The 20,307-nt window shown below is 43.0% G+C and overlaps 1 protein-coding gene across 21 annotated transcripts in view; it reads left to right on the forward strand.

The window, feature by feature from the left end:
* Positions 1-20,307, forward strand: part of ZMYND8 (zinc finger MYND-type containing 8) — a 110,224-nt gene that overhangs the window by 37,584 nt on the left and 52,333 nt on the right. For 16 of the 21 annotated variants that reach the window (XM_070420784.1, XM_070420795.1, XM_070420802.1 and 13 more), the window contains 5 exons: positions 6,343-6,561; positions 9,480-9,593; positions 12,844-12,936; positions 14,044-14,131; positions 17,169-17,224. In XM_070420784.1, coding sequence (XP_070276885.1) covers positions 6,343-6,561; positions 9,480-9,593; positions 12,844-12,936; positions 14,044-14,131; positions 17,169-17,224 — 570 coding nt within the window. The remainder of the gene's footprint in view (positions 1-6,342; positions 6,562-9,479; positions 9,594-12,843; positions 12,937-14,043; positions 14,132-17,168; positions 17,225-20,307) is intronic. The other 5 variants (XM_070420797.1, XM_070420800.1, XM_070420804.1 and 2 more) reach the window with 1 other exon arrangement.

A 20,307-nucleotide genomic window follows, 5' to 3' on the forward strand; every position in this document is an offset into this window, starting at 1 on the left:
CCCCCCCCCCCCCCAATATTTTTCAATTTTTGGTAGCAACTTTTTATTAGCGGGTGGAGATACAGGTTGAGTTTTTAAGTTTGAAGCCCATTTCACCCATTTTTCATATATTGGGGATTCAATACTTTTAGGGGGAATTTTAAGAAGAGCTTTAAAAACATACTTTATTTTTTTGGGGGGCAAAAGTATTCTAATGCTTATAATTAATTTCTAATGCCTCTTGGTCCAGTGGTTTCACTCCTAAAAACATGTAGGTGTTTTTTCTTGGGATTGCTGGAGGGGACGGCCCAAAGCCTGGAAGGGTGCTCCTGGCATTCCGTGGAGCAGGGCCGGTTGCCAAGCACCTGCAGTAGAAATACCTCGTCCCCAAATGACATGAGGCCTAGATTGCAAAATACCTTCTTCCCTTTAATTCTTGGGTCATTTGAGTTTGAAGAGCCCTTTTGGAAGACCGACCCTCCCTCCCTCCCTCCTTCCCTCCCTCCCTCCCTCCCTCCCTCCTTCCCTCATCAAAGGATTTAGAAATAATTGGTAACAGACTTGTACAAAAAGGCCTTAGGTGTATATTTGATCAGATATGGCAGAGAAATCCCCTCCTCACGTACAGGGTGTATACATGTCATAAATGGGTGGGCTAGGACTTATTTTGTTGGGTCCATGCATTGTCTTAAAAATGAGAAAGGTTCACAGAAGTCCTTTGCTGGGCAGGGGCAGTGTATTAGCAGTTGTACCAGGTCAGGTGGCACCGTGGTACGTGCCTGCCTCGCTGCCTCAGCCCTGGAGCCTAGGGGAAGTGCTCCCCTAGGGTGGGCATGAGCTATGCCCTCCTGCTGCCTCCCCGAGTCCAGGCTGAATGCCAGGGCCATTCCTCACACGCCAAGACCAGGTCGTCCATCTTACTGCAAGGCCCATGCTTTTATCCAGTGCGGGAGAACAAAAGCTGGAGAGAGGACTGTCTTATTTATTATTTATTTATTTATTTATTATTATTATTTTTTATTTTTTATTTGTTACCTACGTGGCCCCTGTAGGAATTTGAATTTGTGGATCCCCGACATGTACCCTATGCTTACACAATAGCCAGAGTATCCATTCTCTGGCTTAGGCAGACCAGGGGTTGCAAACTATACTTATTACAACTGTAGTCGCAAACTATAGTTAACAATATTCTGAGCCTGTTTTTGTAAATAAAGTTTTATTGGCCCACAGCCACATTCATTCATTTACATATTGTGAAAAGTTTGCGGCTCTTGGTGTAGACTCAGGCATTGCAGGAATGAATGGACAAGCCTGTCTATTTTCTTGTTGAGCCCACCTGTGGGAGAAGCAGGGAAATCGGAACATTTGCTTACAGAGCCTGCAATCATCCTGTCATAACACAGGTCGCAACCTGTTTGCCTTCCCAGCAGGCTGGTAAACACACCTTATGCTTGTGGGGGTGAACCTGAAATGATTTGCTTTTCCTGTTTTAAATGTTCCATATTGGTTATCAGATGATTTTGATGGAGCAGGAAACATTTACAAGCAGCAGATAAGGCAGGTATCTGATTGACAAGATTACCGGGGAGCTAGGTCTCAGCAGCAGCGTCCCCGGTTCAGGAAAGGATGGGATCTCCTGAGAGATTGGAGCAGCCTGGTGCCCAACTCCTGGCGACCCTCCCAGGAACACCCGCGCCCCACCCCGGAGTGGGGCAGGGCAAGGACATGGAGAAACCTACTGTCTGAAGTGGCAAACCTTTGGCTTCTGTGCTATAGAAAGGACTTGGGTTGCCCAGTTAGGGAGATCAGCAGCCATATTCGAATTTTCCCATTAGCTTACTGAAAGGAAGTCAGGCACTGAACTATGGCTTTCTGCTGTCTTGCAGAAGCCACAAAAGCATTCTGGAAGGCCCTACTCAGTTAGAGATAGTTCTGCCTTCTTGATATAACAGGTTATCTTTCTTTTTGTTTGCTAATCCTTACCAGAGGATATTTTTCCATTGATTTTTAGAGAGAGTGGAAGGGAGGGGGAAAGACACAGAGAGAGAAACATTGATGGGAGAGAGACACATCGATTGGTTGCCTCGTGCACTTGGCCTTTGACCGGAATTGAACCTGGGAACCTTGGTCCAAGGGCCGATGTTCTATCCACTGAGCCAAACCGGCTAGGGCCACAGTTTATCTTTCAATAGAACTTTTCTTTTCCTCTTCTAAGCACCCAAAGAAACCCAAACAGACCTGCTACATTAGTGTCTCTTAACTGAAGGCAGTTTGGTTCCCCAAGTTACGTTTAGCAGCGTCTGGAGACATTTTGGGTAGACAGAATTTTGTGTATGGGTGGGGGGGTGCTATTGGATCTATATAGCTACTACATAGAGTGAGCAGGAAAGCGCCCCACCCCAAGAATTTTCTGGCCCCAGTGTCATTGGTGCGGAAGTTGAGACCCTTTGCTCTAGATAAGGTTACCTTTCCGTGCCCCCATCTGGTATATTTCTCGTGTCTTCCTAATGCCCAGATTTTTTCCCTCCAGCTTTATGCATTAAGCAGAAATTATTTTTGAACTACAGAGAATATTCTCTCAGGGTTCACTCAATCAGAATCTCTTCTGCATCCATCATCCTCTTATAGAGGGCACAGGGACAAGAGAAAGTTCAGATAAGTTTTTTTTTTAAATTTTATTTTCAGTTACAGCTTACATTCGATATAATCTTGTGCTAGTTTCAGGTGTACAGCGTAGTGGTTAGAAGAAGCATACACTTTACAGAGTGATCCCCGATATTTCAAGTATCCATTTGGCACCATACATTAGCAATACAATATAGTGACTATATTTATTTCCTATGCTGTACTTTATATCCCTGTGACTACTTTTTAAAAAAAATATGTTTTTATTGATTTTAGAGAGAAAGGAAGGGAGAAAGAGAGAGAGAGAGAAACATCTATCAGTTCCCTCCTGCATTCACCCTGACCCTGACTGGGGGTCAAACCCACCATCTGGGCATGTGTCCTGACTGGGAATCAAACCCGTGACCTTTTGGTGCACAGGACGATGCTCAACCAACTGAGCCACACCAGCCAGGGCCCTGTGACTGCTCTGTAACTACCAATTTGTACTTCTGAATCCCTTCACCTTTTCCACCCAGTTTCCCCAGAGAAGTCTTTTAAACCTGGTTTCTCACCAAGTAAGACTAGAGTAGACCCCGAGTCTACTCACCAAGTAGACCCCGAGTACCCCTCTGGGTGTTTGTGAGGATAAAGTGAAGATGGTGTGTGTGACAGTATGCTGAGAACCGTAACGTGGGAAGAATCGGAGCAGTGTTACTCTCTGGAAACCAAGTAAATGGTCTGTCTTAACTGTTGAAGTGACACAGGGACATAACTGGGCTCAAGAGCTGTGTATTCCCTGCAGCCAGGTTTTAGAGGACTGGCTTATCTGTGTCTCTGGGCTTGGAGCCTACTTTCTTGGCTGCAAACGCCTGTTCGAGTTTTATTGGGCTTTGATGCGCTCGGCAAATGGATCCCTTTAGTCAGGTAACAATTTTGGTCCCTAACTTGGGGCTTTTTAGCCTGTGGGTTTGGTGATCCTGGCTTGTGGCTTGCCACCAGGCCCCTGCCTAGCAGCTGCCCAAGACCTATTGTCTTGGAAATGGAGGCTAGATGGCAGTCTGTGACCGGGCGCCCCCTGCCTATGGCACTTTGGTTTGCAGCATGAGAAATGAGGAATTGAAAAGGCCTAGATTGAGAATTTGCTCTGCTTTTGGAAATTGGAGATGTCTTATGCCCCAGGCCCATATAAGTGGATCAACACTACCTATCACACCATCATGAAACTACATCAGGACCTGATACAAGATCAACCAATCAGTACAGCCAGGACCCCAACTCCCGTAAATCACCATGATTTTTATTTTCTGGTCAATGGATTTTACTTTCCTTTTGAATGAACAGTAGCCATATAAGATTTATTAAACCAGTAATGGAAACACGTTACTGGTTTGTCAATAGACAGACAGACAAAAAGTTCAGACACTGACTCAAATATATATGGAAATTTAGGGAGCCAATTTAATCAGAGAATAACAAGATAGATTTTCTATCTTGTTGGACCTTTAACTTTTTCTTATTTCTCTAAATTTTTTATTCTTTTTAAAAATATTTAATAACCATAATTAATTTTTCCTGTATATAATATGTCCCCGTGTGGGCCATCGGGGAGCCAGGTTTTAGAGCCCTAGCTTACCTCTGTCCCTAGGTTTGGTGCCATTACCTTGAAGTAATAATCCTCTACTTTCCTTGTTGCATGCTCCCCCGCCCCTCAGTGCAATCACTCTTGAAAGTCTTAGTTGTTTTCTTAGTAGAAACGAGAGTAGGAGCTTTAGAAGGATTGGATAATGAGGATCTGCCAGGCATCTGTGAGGCTCTTTATCAAGGAAGAGCAGGCATTTGAGAGCATTAAAACCTCATAATAAAAACCAGGAACAAGACCTAGGTGCCTGCAATCTTGGCCACTTTTCCCCATTATCCTGGGGGTTCTAGCCAGAAAGTCCGGCCAGTCTGGCTCAGTGGTTGAGTGTAGATCTGTGAGTCAGGAGGTCACGGTTTGATTCCCGGTCAGGGCACATGCCCAGGTTGTGGGCTTGATCCCAGGTGTGGGTTGTGCAGGAGGTGGCTGATCAGTGATTATCTCTAATCATTGATGGTTTTCTCTCTCCCTCTCCAAAATCAATAAAAATATTTTTAAAAAGTAAGGAAAAAAGAAAAGTAATGTGACGATAGGAGGCATGAACGGACAAAACTGACATTACTCAGATAGTTTTTTTTGTTGTTGTTAATCCTCACTGATTATATTTTCCCATTGATTCTTAGAGAGAGAGGAAGGGAGGGAAGGGGAAGAAGGGAGGGGGAGGGAGAGAGAAACATTGATGTGAAAGAGACACATTAATTGGTTGCATCTCACACACTGGATCAAACCTGCAACTCAGGGACTTGCCCTTGACTGGAAATTGAACCCTTGACCTTTTGGTGTGTGGGTCAACATTCTAACCATGAAAAACACTGGCCAGTGCCTCAGAGATAAGATTTTTTAATCAATAAAGTATTAGAACTGTTTATATGTGAGGACAATTAAAAAATCTAGCAGCATTTCTGTGTACCACCAATAACTATTTAGAAAATATAGTAGAAAAAGATGCCATTAACAGTACCAACAAACATTATGCAGTCTCTAACCAGTATATGAGATCTTTATGGAGGAAACTGTAATGTTTTAATGAAGAACAAGAAAAAGGTTTATTCAGAGGTTAGGTACTAGGGCTGTGACTAAGCCATTGTGCATGGAATCGAGGCCGAAAGTGGATTGAGGAGCCTTCTTAAGGTCACATGGCCAGTTGCCCCAGGTCATTTTGATGTTTACCACCAGACTATCGACTTCCAAAGCAGGATTTCTTACTGGTTTCCGATAGACATTTTCCTAACGAGTTTCATCTGAGGGATTTTATGTGTTTGGAGTGTGGCTTTGCTGGGTTCTATATTATATCATTAGGGAACTATTGCTCTTAGTATTTCGGGATAAGAAATACTAAGGGGTCTGGCTCCTGTGAATTGGCTGCCCATCTCATCTTTCTGCCATTGTTGGTCCTAAGTAGGTGATGTAGCTCCTGGTCGATGGGGACCTACCATGTTTAAGAATCACGGCTTCAGGAAGCCTCTTGTTGGCTCATAGTATTGTTATATGCATTCAGGGTAGACGTACTAGTAAAAAATGGGTGATCATTCTTTGGTGACTCAAATCCAATGGATCTATTCTCCAAAAGCCTGATGTTGAAAGAATCCCAGGGCAAACTGACGTTATTTTGTTGGCTTTGCACATTTAGACTTCCATATATTGGGCTCTTAACTATATCAGCAATATTAGTAATGGTGGCACTGTGTTAAATGCATGCATTGTATCATCCCGTTTAATCCCAACCACAATACCATGAAGTTAAGTATTATCGTACCCATTTTACAGATGAGAAAATTGAAGCTGAGAGGTTAAGAGACCTGTCCAGGGTCATGTAGCTGGTAGAGCTAAAATTTGAACTCGGGTATGCCTGGGTTGTAGCCATTTTGCTATCCTGCTATAGGGCTGCCGATTAATTCTTAGACATTAGTTTTTTAATCTATGTCCTCTTAAAATAGAAGCAAGGAAAACATCCTAATATGTAAACCATGTATTGAGTAGTGTAATCCAGGGTGGCTTTTTAATTAATGTATGAAATGCTGTAATTGTCTTTTGTTGTTTCTTGATGTGTTTGTTAAAATTCCTTTTGAGAATGCACATTTGTTTTGAAACCAAACCTGTCTTTCTTGCCTACATTCCAGTCAGAACTAAGACATGGTCCGTTTTACTATATGAAGCAGCCACTCACCACAGACCCTGTTGATGTTGTACCGCAGGATGGACGGAATGATTTCTACTGCTGGGTTTGTCACCGGGAAGGCCAAGTCCTTTGCTGTGAGCTCTGTCCCCGGGTTTATCACGCTAAGTGTCTGAGACTGACATCGGAACCAGAGGGGGACTGGTTTTGTCCTGAATGTGAGGTCAGTTTCTGATGAATGAATGCATTCTCTGCCTGGTTTCTTCTCCTTTCTCTTTCTCCCTTATATTTTTAACTCTTCAAATCATCAAGATACAGGGAAAAGAGAAATTTCTTGCCTTCCACCTGCTCTATCCTGGTCATCCATCTTCTTTTTGGACCAACATTGGCAGTTGGTCCAAGTGGCCTCTTGGAAAGACATTCTTTTTGATTCCTCATGGGTCTTTGGATCGTTTTGAGATCCGCAACCTTCTCTTTTGTAATGAACATTCCAGAAGTTAACTTATGCATCTTTACCTATTTTGAAAAGATCTCATGCTATTTTTCCCTTTCTTGGATGTTGTCTCCTGCTTCATCATTGAATCATCGGCAGTAGCCACGCTAGGAAGACCAATTTTGGTTGTATGTTCTGTGTGGTTGCCATCTGATGCTTCCGTTCTGGCAACATCTGCTTCTTCTGTGCTCCTTCGGTGCTAGGGAATCAGCAGTAAAGAAAAAGAGGCAAGAATCACATTCTTTTCAGGAGGAAAGGGCAGAAACCAGGCTACATAAAGTTACGTACAGTGTGTTAGAGGAAGAGTGTTCTGGAGAGAATGAATTGACGATGAGGAATAGGGAGTGAGGAGGGCGCAGGGTGTTCCCATTTTAATGAAGAGACCCAGGAAGCCTTACTAAGATTTGAGAAAGACGGCAAGAGGAGGAGTGAAGACCCTCCAGGCAGAGGGACAGCAAGTTCAGGACCCCAGGCAGAAAGAAGCACAATGAAGGGAATGTTGTATTTCATTTGTAGCAAAGTCTAAACACTCATTAAAACAGTTGGGGTGGTTTCCGCTGTTCTGAAGTGCCTTGTGTTCTTGGTGACTTCCAACTAGGATGCTCTTCAAAATGCTGAAAATAATGTCGTCTATAGAATCATTTCCTATGGAATGTCACGTGATCCAAAGGATCTATTGGCATTAGATCTCATACGAGGGAGGCTTTCTATGTGTGAAATGGAAAGTTCACCCAGATGTTATTTGTGGGGGAAAAAAGCAAGCTATGTATAGGATAGTGTCTGTGGTGCCACTTTGTGTAGGAAAAGGAGAAATATAAGAAATTAGACTTTCATCCAATAGGATGATGACATTTTAATGGTGTTCTGCCCCTGAAATTGCAAAGGATGGCCTCTGGTTCTCTTTGGGTTACTCTAGATCAGCGGTTGCCGTCTGGTGGTCCGCGGACCACTGGTGGTCCATGAGGTCCGAAAGGTTGGCGACTGCTGCTCTAGATGGAGAGATGTGCAGGGCACGTTTTCCTCAGCTACTCCCTCTTGGTCAGAGCCTCACCTCATTCTTCTGCATTTAGTGTGGGAACTGGAGCCTTCACCTATTTCCTTTTGTTTTGACCAACCCTCCCTTCCTTCATTTTGCAAAAAAGATAGTGGCTTGGTGAGGATGTTTTTGCTGCAAATAATAGATCTTGATGAAAGGTGACAGAGAAACAAGAGGGTTTTATTAGCATGTGTAGGAAAAACCCAGGGCACGGCCAGGCCAGCATTTGTTCAGAGCCAGACTCTTTCTGTTCCATCATTAGGGCCGTGTGTCCCTGCATGGCCCTACGATGGCTGCTGGGGATTTGATGACAGTGGCTAACAAAAATCCCCTAAAAGGAGTGTCCCTCTTCACGTCCCTTTTTATCAAGCAGACTTGCCCTTCGGTTCATTGGTCAGGATTGGATCACCAGTCCTTATGCAAAAAAGGCTTGAAAAATGCACATCTGGCACTTTCCGTCTCTATCGTGGGAACTGGGCACTGCCAGCCAGGAGGGAAGGGAGGGGGCAGAGGAGGCGAATGGCAGTTGAGCACGCAACCCAAGTGTTCGCCAGGGATCGGTTACCTGGAAACGAACGGGAATTCAAACAAACAGGAGTGCTGTGTCTAAGATTTCAAGCCCCAGTTTCCTTGCGGGGTGACTTGGTAGGGCAGTCAGCTGGTAGCCAAGCAATTAGAGACTTGCGTCATGGACTGTGTTCGGCTCCAGAGCCTCTTTGTGTTGCCCTTTTCCTCGACAACCAGACACATCTGCAAGTTCCTTTCGGAGGATCCAGAGACAGGAAGAATGGACATGAAATCCAAATTAATTGGAGAAAACTTTCTCAGCTCTCTCGACACAGATGGTTCAGGAGCGTTCCCTGCCATCATCAGCCTTGCTGTTTTTGCTGTCTTTGCCGCCCGAGGATGCTGAAGCTCTGAGACGTAGCACCACCAGATTTACATAGCAGAATCCAGTTTCAGGCATTTCTCCGGGTCTCTTCTTGGATGGGAGTTTCCCTCACAAAGTGGCATTTATTGCCCATGGAGCTAAACAGCTAGGCTATGCTTCTTGTGCAGTTTGCCAGAGTGTCCTAAGCGAGTTCCCATCAGTGGTGATAGAGAACTAAGTCATATTTATTATTCGCCACCATCCCTTGGATTCATGCTTTCTCTCAGTGATGTCACTGGGTGAATGCCTTGTCAATTTCCTGACAGATAGCCCTGAACCTTAGGAACATCAAGATAAGTGGTTGATTCATTATATGAAGAGATTACCCTGAAAGCATCAGTGGCCTTTTCTCTTATCCCATTCTTGGAATTCAAGATTGTAATGATGGCGATTTTCAGGTCCCTGCCTAGCTGCAAGCATCTTTCTCAGATTCTGTCATCTTTACGAGCACAGAGCACTTCTAATAAGGTAGTCAGTGGATTTGTGTGCTTCTGACCTTTATCCATTGATCCAGTAAACTCCAAGTAGATTGGAGTCCTTGTCAAGTGAAACAACTATAGTCTCACTTGGAAATTATTTCCTTCTGTGTGTGAGCTAATTGGAAAGTTAGGAGGAAAAGGAAATCAGTCTGTGGATAGTAACTTTTTCCCTAACTGGCCCTCTGTGTGGTTTGACTTGTAGAAGATTACAGTAGCAGAATGCATCGAGACCCAGAGCAAAGCTATGACAATGCTCACCATCGAACAGTTGTCCTACCTGCTCAAGTTTGCCATTCAGAAAATGAAACAGCCAGGGGTAAGAAGAAAGTTCCTCATGGTATAAGTGTAAATGGAAGTAGTGACTTTTGTTCTGTTAACCTCTTTTTAAAAAAATCTATCTTTTAAAAAAATTAATATATTTTTATTGATTTCAGAGAGGAAGGGAGAGGGTGAGAGAGAAACATCAATGATGAGAGAGAATCATTGACTGGCTGCCTCCTGCATGTCCCCCACTGGGGATTAAGCCTGCAACCCAGGCATGTGCCCTGACCGGGAATTGAATCAATCGAACCGTGACCTCCTGGTTCATAGGTCGATGCCCAACCGCTGCGCCATGCCAGTTGGGCTGTTCTGTTAAACTCTTATTCCATAATAGCTTTAGCTGTGTGTGCTCTTTAGGCCTTCTTACGTGCCCGAATTCAAACATCTGAAAATGAAATGTAAGTTATGACAGCATTCAGTTCTCTATAATGAGCACTCTGTGTCCTCAGGACTTTAGTTGGGAAATGACATATAGTGGAGAAACTTGATGGGGATTTAAAATTCTGATTGCTTATGTAGTGTAAACGCATAACCAAATTCCCCTTACTCATACCCCATCGAGTAAGGGGAATTTGACTCCTTCCCACGTGAGTTGGTAAACTTCCATTGCGATGAGAGACCTGAGTACAACCCAGTTGATTTATAATCAAGGTCTGATGATGAAACCTTCAAGTAAAATTCAACCAGTGCGGTTTCCCATAAAGGGTGAGAATTTGATAAGTTCCTTCAATGTTGAAATAGGATTTGATGTACGAACCCTTCCCCTTAAGGAAAATTTTATTTATTGACTTCAGAGAGATAGAGAGATATCAATTTGTTTTTCCACTTATTGATGCATTAATTGGTTGGTCCTGACTGGGGATCGAACTTGCAACCTTGGAGTATTGGGATGGCGCTCTAACCAACTGAGCAACCCGGCCAGGGCTAAGAAATCTGTGTGGAAGCAGGGCTGCCACAGTCGGCTGGCAAATTGCGCACTTCACCTGGTTTCCCTCCTGAGTGCCAGTCTGACCATAGCCAAGGAGGTTTTAGATTTCTTGTGATAGTTTTCAGGAAGATGGCAGTAAAATACCTTTCTTCTAAAAGTAATCCATATATTATGCCATTATAATCAACATATTATGAAATTTTTTCCTACAGAAACTTGAGGATGGAGTTCCCTTTTTCTCATTTGCACCAGTAGCGAACCTTTGTGACTCTTTGGAGTTTGCTTTCTAAGTCCAATGAATCTATAGAAATGTAGAATATTTAGTAACCACTGTGGTTTAATTTCTTTAAAAAAAGTACGCTTTAGCTTTGAGTTTTCACATAGTGAAATTTTTTTTTTTTTACTATGTTTTATTGATTTTTTACAGAGAGGAAGGGAGAGAGTTAGAGAGTTAGAAATATTGATGAGAGAGAAACATCAATCAGCTGCCTCCTGCACAACCCTTCCTGGGGATGTGCCTGCAACCAAGGTACATGCCCTTGACTGGAATCGAACCTGGGACCCTTCAGTTCGCAGGCCGATGCTCTATCCACTGAGCCAAACCGGTTAGGCGACATAGTGAAATTTGATATTATGATGAAAAAGATTGAGTGTGCCAATTAAGTATTGCTAAATTGTAATCTATTTTTCTCTTTATTAAAATGTTCATCAATGGAAGCAAAAGTGAATAGCCTCAGTTTGGTTAAAAAGACAGATGTTTTTAAAACTATGGAGTTTTCTATTTTTATTTATTTATTTATTTATTTATTTTATTTATTATTATTTTTTTTAATATATTTTATTGATTTTTTACAGAGAGGAAGGGAGAGAGCTAGATAGTTAGAAACATCGACGGGAGAGAAACATCGATCAGCTGCCTCCTGCACATCTCCCACTGGGGATATGCCCGCAACCCAGGTACATGCCCTTGACCGGAATCGAACCCGGGACCCTTCAGTCCGCAGGCCGACGCTCTATCCACTGAGCCAAACCGGTTTCGGCTAGTTTTCTATTTTTAGTGACAAGAAATTACTTCCTGTTTTTCATAGGCTGGATTAATTATATCTGCTGAGGACTGTTTCAAGAAGAATAATTATGTAGACTTGTCAACACTGTAGAATGATAAACCACAAAGAAAAATTGGATAGGGTGTTAATTTCTCACATAAATTGTTTGATATAAAATCAGTCAGTTCAGAAAGTTGCTGATTTTTGTGGTGGCATCTTTTAAAAAATATTTTTATTGATTTCAGAGAGGAAGGGAGAGAGAGAGAAACATCAGGGATGAGAGAGAATCATTGATCTGCTGCCTCCTGCACGCCCCCTACTGGGGGTCGAGCCTGCAACCGGGGCATGTGCCCTTGACCGGACTCGAACCTAGGACCCTCAGTCCGCAGGCTGACGCTCTACCAACTGAGCCAAACTGGCTAGGGCTGTGGTAGGTAGCATCTTTTAAACTTACAATGGTCACTCATTCATTCTGGATAAAAGGGCTCAGCTGACTGCAAATGGTAATTCACTCAGATCCCTTGCTTGGGTATATTTTGGTATTTATAACTAAATCTTTAAAAAAAATTTTTTTTTATTGATAACTAAATACCAGGCTTATTTTTTAGCCGATTGACATAGGGCTTAAGACAATGGATCAAAATGAGAAACGTACATAGTTCCTGTGTTGAGGGTAATTGGGCTTTTTAAAGGAGAAGCAAAACCTTGCTTTTTAATTTTTTTTCCCACGTGCAAAATATCTGCTGGCACTTTGGGAACTCTATTTGGAGTGTCATTTTTCCTCCTCAGTCAGTTTTGATTATGGGTATTTGCAGTGTATACATAAACTTCGTTCAAAGTTCAGGTCTAAAGGAACTGATAGTTGTTCTTGTCAATCTTAATACAGGGTGGGGCAAAAGTAGGTTTACAGCTGTGAGTACGTGAAACACAGACTTCATTCTCGTATTACTGTTTATTGTTATTTTCCGTGGGAACAACCGCGAACCTGCTTTTGCCCCACCCTGTATAAGAAGAACAGGACCTGTTATTTGCATATATCTTGAAAAGGGAGCAAATAAAACCAGAACACAGCTGGCTCCGTGATTATTGATAAAAAGGCGGAATTAGAAGGGGAACCGATTTGGAGCGCTCCTCAGGATCATTCTTTGTGAAAACTTTAAAGCCTGTTGTCTGAAAAGTTGTTCCCAGTTTAAAGTGCTTTGCTGGCCTTAATGCTTGGTCTTCCCCAGCAATAATGGTTTGTGTCTGTGTGCACGTCTTTTCCCTTATAGACAGACGCGTTCCAGAAGCCTGTTCCGTTGGAACAGCATCCCGACTACGCAGAATACATCTTCCACCCCATGGACCTTTGTACATTGGAAAAGGTTGGCCTCCATCAGAGAACCTCACCGTTGTGTACCCCACGGTTGTCGAGATGACTGAGGACCCGCCCTCATTTTTCGTGCCCCATCTCAACATGGTTTCTCTGCGTTTCCTCTGTGAATTTTTATTGGGATGGAAGAACTTTTATTCCCTAACTTCTTCTGTAACATTTTTGCAGGGATTGCAATGGAGTGTTGCAGTCCACGGATAAGCTCCAACTATTACTTCTGCTTGCGAGTCTTCACCTGAAAAAGTCATAGCTTCTAAGAATTAGCGATTTGATGGATTTGAGCCTTACCTCTTCTCTTCCTCTCCGAGGTGCTAATGAGAGCAGCAGGAGGGCAGAAGAGAAAATTAAGTGTCTGGGAAACGTTCACATTAGCAGTGCATTTATGGCTTCATAGAACTTGACTTCTTTTACTGATAAGGGTGTTTCTTTAATGCCTGGAGGTGTTTTTAAAATTCATGCTAAATCTCCATGCTGAAAAGGACACTTGTAAACCGTTAGATTGTGCACAACATCCTGTGTTGATTTTCAAATTGTTGACACCAAAATCTGGGTCAAGAAAGCATGAATGAGGGGAAAGCATATGTGCACTGATGATCCCTAAACAGTTAATCCAACCCGCTTTTGGAAAATTGCACACGTCCTCATGGTATTCCAAAAAGCAGGCATTCAAAAAAGGCAGGGTTGGAATTTTAGTTTCATAAATTAATAGCTTTGGAACTCTGCATACGTTCCTTAACATTCCCATACCTCGGCCCACCTGTCTGTAAAATGGGGATGATAATGACTGCTTCATTGAGTTCTCAATCATGAGGCTTATGGGAGACTATTACAAATAATAACAAATACATAAGTATATGTTATGTCCTGTTCCATTGGAATAAGCTACTGTAAAATGAGAAAATTCAGGTTAGTGTGATAAATTTAGTGGATGCGTTTTTATGGAGTTATAGATCTCCACTACAATAGCATCTTGGGAAATGGATAAAAGCATTAATTAATTTGGCAAATGACTGCTAAGAAAATTATGTGGGGGCGCAGGTGCTACTGGCTGTGGCTTGTGTAGACTCGGTGGTGATTATGCTCTGGCTTGTCTCTGCAGAACGCTAAGAAGAAAATGTATGGCTGCACAGAAGCCTTCCTGGCTGATGCCAAGTGGATTTTGCACAACTGCATCATTTATAATGGGGGTGAGTGCGTAGATGATGCCTGTAAAAGAGTATGCTGTGTGTGTTGCCCTTCTTCCACTCTTCATAAAAAATCAGGCTCTTTTCTCGCATCAGGGCTAATGTCTTCGAATACTTTTGTAGGGATTGCTAATATTTGTGAATAGGTATTTGAAGTATGAGTTGACATCCAAACTGGCTGTGTGATGCTGCTGCCTGTCCTTTTTAAAAACATTGTAATGGAGGAATAATTACATAAGATAAAAGGTACAGATTTTACGTGTATATTCTATGGATTTGACATATGTGTAACCACAACCCCAAATAAGATGTAGAATTTTTTCATCATCCTATTATATTCCCTCTTTGCCCTTTCCAGTAAATCCGGCCTACTGTTCTGTTCTCTGTCACTGTAGATTAGTTTTGCATGTTGTAGAATTTCATGTAAATGGAGTCATAGAGATTGCATTGCACTCTTTGGTGTCTGGCTACTTGAATGCAGCATAAGATTTTTGGGATTCATCCATGTTGTGTGTGTCAGTGGTTCATTTTTTTTTTTATTGCTGTGTTTGTTTTATCAACATAGAATTTATTCATTCACCTTGTTGTTGATGGGTATTTGTGTTATTTTCAGCTTCTGGTTGTTAGGATCGAAGTTGCTATGAGCATTCTTGTACACGTCTTTGTGTGGACATATGTTTTCATTTCTCTTAGGTAAAAACCTAGAAGGGGTATTGCTAGATCACAGAATAGGCTTGTATTTGAGCTTATAAGCGTTTTTTGCCAAGCTGTTTTTTCAAAGTGGTGTGTCATTTTGCACTCCTTCTGACAGTGTATATGAGCCTAAGTTGCTTCATATTCTTGTCAACACTTGGTATTGGTAGTTAGTCTTTTTAATTTTAGCCATTCTTGAAGGTATGAAATATTATGTCATAGTGGTTTTAATTTGTCTTCCTGTAAGGACTCATGTTATTGAGGTTTTTTTTGTGTGCTTATAAGTCATTTGTATATCTTTTGGTAAACTACCTTTTAAAATATTTTGCTCCTTTAAAAAATTGGATTTTTGTGTTTTATTATTAAGTTGTAGGAGAGCTTTATATTCTGAATAAAGTTTTGTCAGTTGTGTTGTCGTAGATTTAGAGGATCGAGCCTTCTCGACAGAAAAATCTCCTCTTGGCATCTTATGGCCTCAACTTCTCTCCCACAATCTCTCTGTTTACCTCTGGCCAGCAGATCTTTCAGTGTCCTGCCCAATCCTGTTTCTCTCGCCCCCAGGTCTTGTTCCCTGCTGGAACAGGCTTTACCTCTTTTTCCTGTTGGCTTTTTCTTATTCTCTTGTCTCAGTTTCTCAGTTCTCTGAAGAGCTTTCCCTGGTGAACTAGACCATATCATATGTTATTGTTAAGGGCTGCCACAGTACCTGCCCTTCCCTGCGGCAGCATTTCTTACCCTTTCTGGATGGTACTGTTTTTATTTGTTTGAGTTGCTTACCAGGATGTAAGCTCTTTAAGGGCAAGCACCACGTCTTGTTCCCTGCATACCCTTGGGCAGTGATGGCGAACCTTTTGAGCTCAGCATATCAGCATTTTGAAAAACCCTAACTTAACTCTGGTGCCGTGTCACATATAGAAATTTTTTGATATTTGCAACCATAGTAAAACAAAGACTTATATTTTTGATATTTATTTTATGTATTTAAATGCCATTTAACAAAGAAAAATCAACCAACAAAATGAGTTCGTGTGTCACCTCTGACACGTGTGTCATAGGTTCGCCATCAGTGCCCTTGGGTCTAGCGTAGACTTTTAGGTAACGTTTAAGAAAAGACGCATGAATGGTAGATGTTTACTTACAGCACATGTTTTGCTCAGTAGCAAGTTGGGGTGTAGGGAGGGAAGAGAGTCCCTGGGCATTGAGAATTAGATAAAGATTATAAACTCAAACGTATAAATAAGTGAATGAGGACTGGTGAGCGGAACACATCGGCACAGCCAGGGTTAGGCGCTGACTGTGGGGAGAGCAGGATACTGTGGTGTTGCCTACCTCCTGGTGAGGTTCCTACCTGGTCTGGCGGGGCTGCCACTGGACACTCCATGGTTGTTGGACAGAGTTATCAGATCCCCTGAATTTTCAAGGCAAGCCAGAAATCTGGGTGCTTATGTGTGTGTGAAATCTTTTTGCCAGCAAACATACAATTTCTGAAAATAGAGTAGCATTTGAAGAAAACATGGATTTCTAACCATCTTGTCCTCTGGTTTAGTGCAAAGGTAAGGTATTTAGAATCCTGGGGCCAGATCTTTAACTCACTAGCTAAGTGGGCTAGTGATGACTCCTGAGCCTTGGCTAGCTCAGTAATGAAATGGGAATATTCCTACCTGCTCCCTATATTAGGGCTTCTTGAGGGGTTAACAACAAAATGTATTTTCAGGCACTGGGTGCACCAGAGCTACGTAATTCAGTGTCTTTTCCCCCCGTACTCTTCTTGGGTTGGAGTCTGGGACAGTGGGTAGAGGAGGACTCCTTTCCACTAACTTAAGCCTTTAAAATGTAAAAAAGCATCTTTACTTTTAAAAAATATTTTTTATTGATTTCAGAGAGGAAGGGAGAGGGAGGGAGAGATAGAAACATCAGTGATGAGAGAGAATCATTGATTGGCTGCCTCCTGCATGCCCCACACTGGGGATCGAGCCCACAACCCAGGCACATGCCCTGATCGGGAATTGAACCGTGTCCTCCTGGTTCATAGGTCAATACTCAACCACTGAGCCACGCCGGCCAGACTGTAAAAGCATCTTTAAATATGAATCCATGACTTGTAGGGAAACGCCACAAATTGCTCAATTTCAGAAAAGCTGACATCAAGGCACAAAGACTGGCTGACAGTCATGGGAGACTACACACAATTTGACGGGTATTAGAAGCCAGAACCTCCTGGTTTTTAGCCTTTAAAAGTTTCATCGTGGGGGAAAGCAAGTTAAAAGGTTGTTAGTGGAAATAAAATCCCAGGGCTGGGCATCAACATCTTTCCATTTGAATTAACCCAATTTTCTTATTCCCTTAGGAAATCACAAATTGACGCAAATAGCGAAAATAGTCATCAAAATCTGTGAGCATGAGGTATGTGTTTCCCACTGTCGTGTTTTAAACGTGTCCAGAGTGAGGATGGGGTGGCTGAAGTTTGCATGTGAGGATCTCCCAGTGGGTAGCCAGAGTGGCTTTAGAATTTGTTTAGGCCCAGACGGCTCCCTCTCTCTTTAAGGAAAAGTAAAAGCAACTAGGAGGGGACCCCCCATATGTTGTAGAGCACCCGCACCTTAGCCATCATCTAAAGGAGATGGTTCATAATTTCTTCACCCACAGTCTGTGGCATTGAGTCAGGTCCTTTTCAATCTTCCTGCAGAAGATGTTTGGCATTATTTTGGGGAAATGTGCTGACTCTTTCTCACAGAGCAGCCCCGGTGTCCTGGAGAGTCGGTTCCTTTCACAAATACCAATAGGCTGGATGGTGTGGATAACCAGCCTCCTGGGCTGTGCGCCCTGAGGTGGTGGGACAGGCTGGTGGCAGAAATGGTTTCTTTATTAGATCCCCATCGTAAGCATGAAAAACTGCAATGTAATGGCCTCCACCCTGTCCGTGTACATCCATTCATTCATTTATTTGGAAAAAATATGGATACTTTAGGATATGTTCATGTCTACATGTTCACAAGGAAAGAGTTTTATAATCTACGTTTTTCACGTAGTTTGAATGTTTCCCCAGGTGATTAAACACACAGGGAGAACAGGGTTTTTTCATGGCTGTTCTGATGATTTCCTTAGTATAATTGTTGGAAATGTAGCTACCAGGTCCAAGGCAGTAACTTAGGGTGATATTTCCGGATTGTCTTTTGGAAAAGCTGTAGCAACGTATACAACAACCTGGGATGGATGAGCGTGGTCGTTTCTTTGTGCTCTTTCTAACACTGGAAGTTCTAATGACGAAAAATACACTTACCTAAGCTTGCCTTCAGTGCGATCAGTAAGGACAGTGGCACCTCACTGTGCCTTTGGTTTGCATTTCTCTGATGAGAAGTGATCGTGGACTGTTTTTGATACTGTTAATTGGTGATTAGGAGATTTGTGTGGGTGAGTTTTTCAGTTGTTTCCTTGGATAAGGGGAGCGAAGGCCTTTACTTGATGGGGTGCCTCAGGTGGAATTTATTGAACCCGGATACTCTGACTTTTATAAAAAAAAAAAATATATATATATATATATTTTTATTGATTTCAGAGAGGAAGAGAGAGGGAGAGAGATATAGAAACATCAATGATGAGAGAGAGTCATCGATTGGCTGCCTCCTGCACACCCCCTACTAGGAATCGAGCCTGCAACCCCTGGCATGTGCCCTTGACCGGAATCGAACCCTGGACCCTTCAGTCCTCAGGCTGATGCTGTAGCCACTGGGCCAAATCAGCTAGGGCCTGTCTGACAATTTTAGGAAAATTTTAAAAAAAAATCTTCACCTGAGGATATTTTTCATTGATTTTAGAGAGAAAGGAAGGGAGAGGGAGAGAGAGAAACATTGATCGGTTGTACCCTGTACATGCCCTGACTGGGATTTGAACCGCAACCTAGGCATATGCCCTGACTGGGAATCGAACCTGAAACTTTTTTTTAAAAATATGTTTTATTGATTTTTTACAGAGAGGAAGGGAGAGGGAAAGGGATAGAGAGTTAGAAACATCGATGAGAGAGAAGCATCAATTCAGCTGCCTCCTGCACACGCCCTCTGGGGATGTGCCCACAACCAAGGTACATGCCCTTGACTGGAATCGGACCCGGGACCTTTCTTTCAGTCTGCAGGCCGACGCTCTATCCACTGAGCCAAACCAGTCAGGGCGAACCTGAAACTTTTTGGTGTATGGGACAATGCTCCAATCAACTGAGCCACCTGCCAGGGCTCTGTCTGGCATTTTTTAATCCACCTGTTGGCGGTACACTGTTGCTTTGTGGGCTCCAAGGCCAGGGCTGTCCTGGACATGGTGTTAACACTTTGTTCCACCCAGTACCATTAGAATAGAAGTAGACTGGGTAGAAAGGTTTTATACTCTGGCACTCATTTTTCAGTTATAATCACAAATTATAATTAAGAGATTAATAATTAATTCTTACCTGAGCAGCTGCCATGTATTAGGCACCTTGCAGGATGGAGATAAAAGTAAGTCTCATGGTGATAGGAAGATGTAGCAACTAACAGGGCAATGGTGAAGTGCATGGGTTTCGGAGCCCGACTGCCTGGGTTCATTCAACTCCTGTCCATGCCGCTTCGCTGCAGTGAGAACTTGGCCATGTTACTTGATTTCTTGGGTCCTCATTTTTTCCTCTGAAATAGTGGAGTCTGAATTCAGATCCATTACGCGAGCCTCCAGGGCCCTTGGTTCTAAGACACGATGATATTTTAGGGGAACGCACTTCTTCAGAGGGAGAAGGAGCCCTGGCCAGTGTTGCTCAATGTTTGGAGCACTGGCCTGCAAACCGAATGGTCAGGGGTTCGATTTCTGGTCAAGGGCACGCACCTGGGTTGCAGGTTTGATCCCCAGCCATGGTCGGGGCTCAGGGCGTGTGTGGGAAGCAACCAATTGATGTAATTCATGTGTCTCTCTCACTTCAGTCTCTCTTTCCCTCCCCTTCTCCCCCCTCCCTCCCTTCTTGTTTTCTACTCTATGGAAAACATAAAATTTAAAAGAAAAAGAGGGATAGGAAGTAATGGTATTTTCAGATTGTCAGTAAAATAGGGCAACACGGAATTAACTAACCGTCTGGATGGTGTGAGTAGAGTTGCATAGACACTGAGCATGGCCAGTGGAGGCAGGTGGGCGAGGCCAGACCACACCTGGTCTTGAAGGAACTGATCAGGTGTTTAGATTTCATTGTTTCTCAATGTTGGCACTACTGACATTTGAGGCTGAAGGTTTCCTTGTTGTGGGGACTGTCCTGTACCTCTTAGATCCCCTTGCAAACCACGCCTCCCTCCCTCCCCTTGCCCCTCAAATTCCTGGAGGTGTTGAACCTCCCTGGTAAAGAACCACTGGTATAAGGTCAAATCTATGTTTGTAGGGGGTGGCTCTGGCTGCTGACTCTACGTGGGGAGTGAGCCATAGTGGGAGCTGGTAGATGTTCCAGGAGAGATGGTGGTGGCTTGGGCTGGGTGGAAGTGTTG

Source organism: Myotis yumanensis, unplaced genomic scaffold (genome assembly GCF_028538775.1).
Source record: "Myotis yumanensis isolate MYYU_CA2020_CCGP unplaced genomic scaffold, mMyoYum1.0.hap1 SCAF_7, whole genome shotgun sequence".
NCBI lineage: Eukaryota > Metazoa > Chordata > Mammalia > Chiroptera > Vespertilionidae > Myotis > Myotis yumanensis.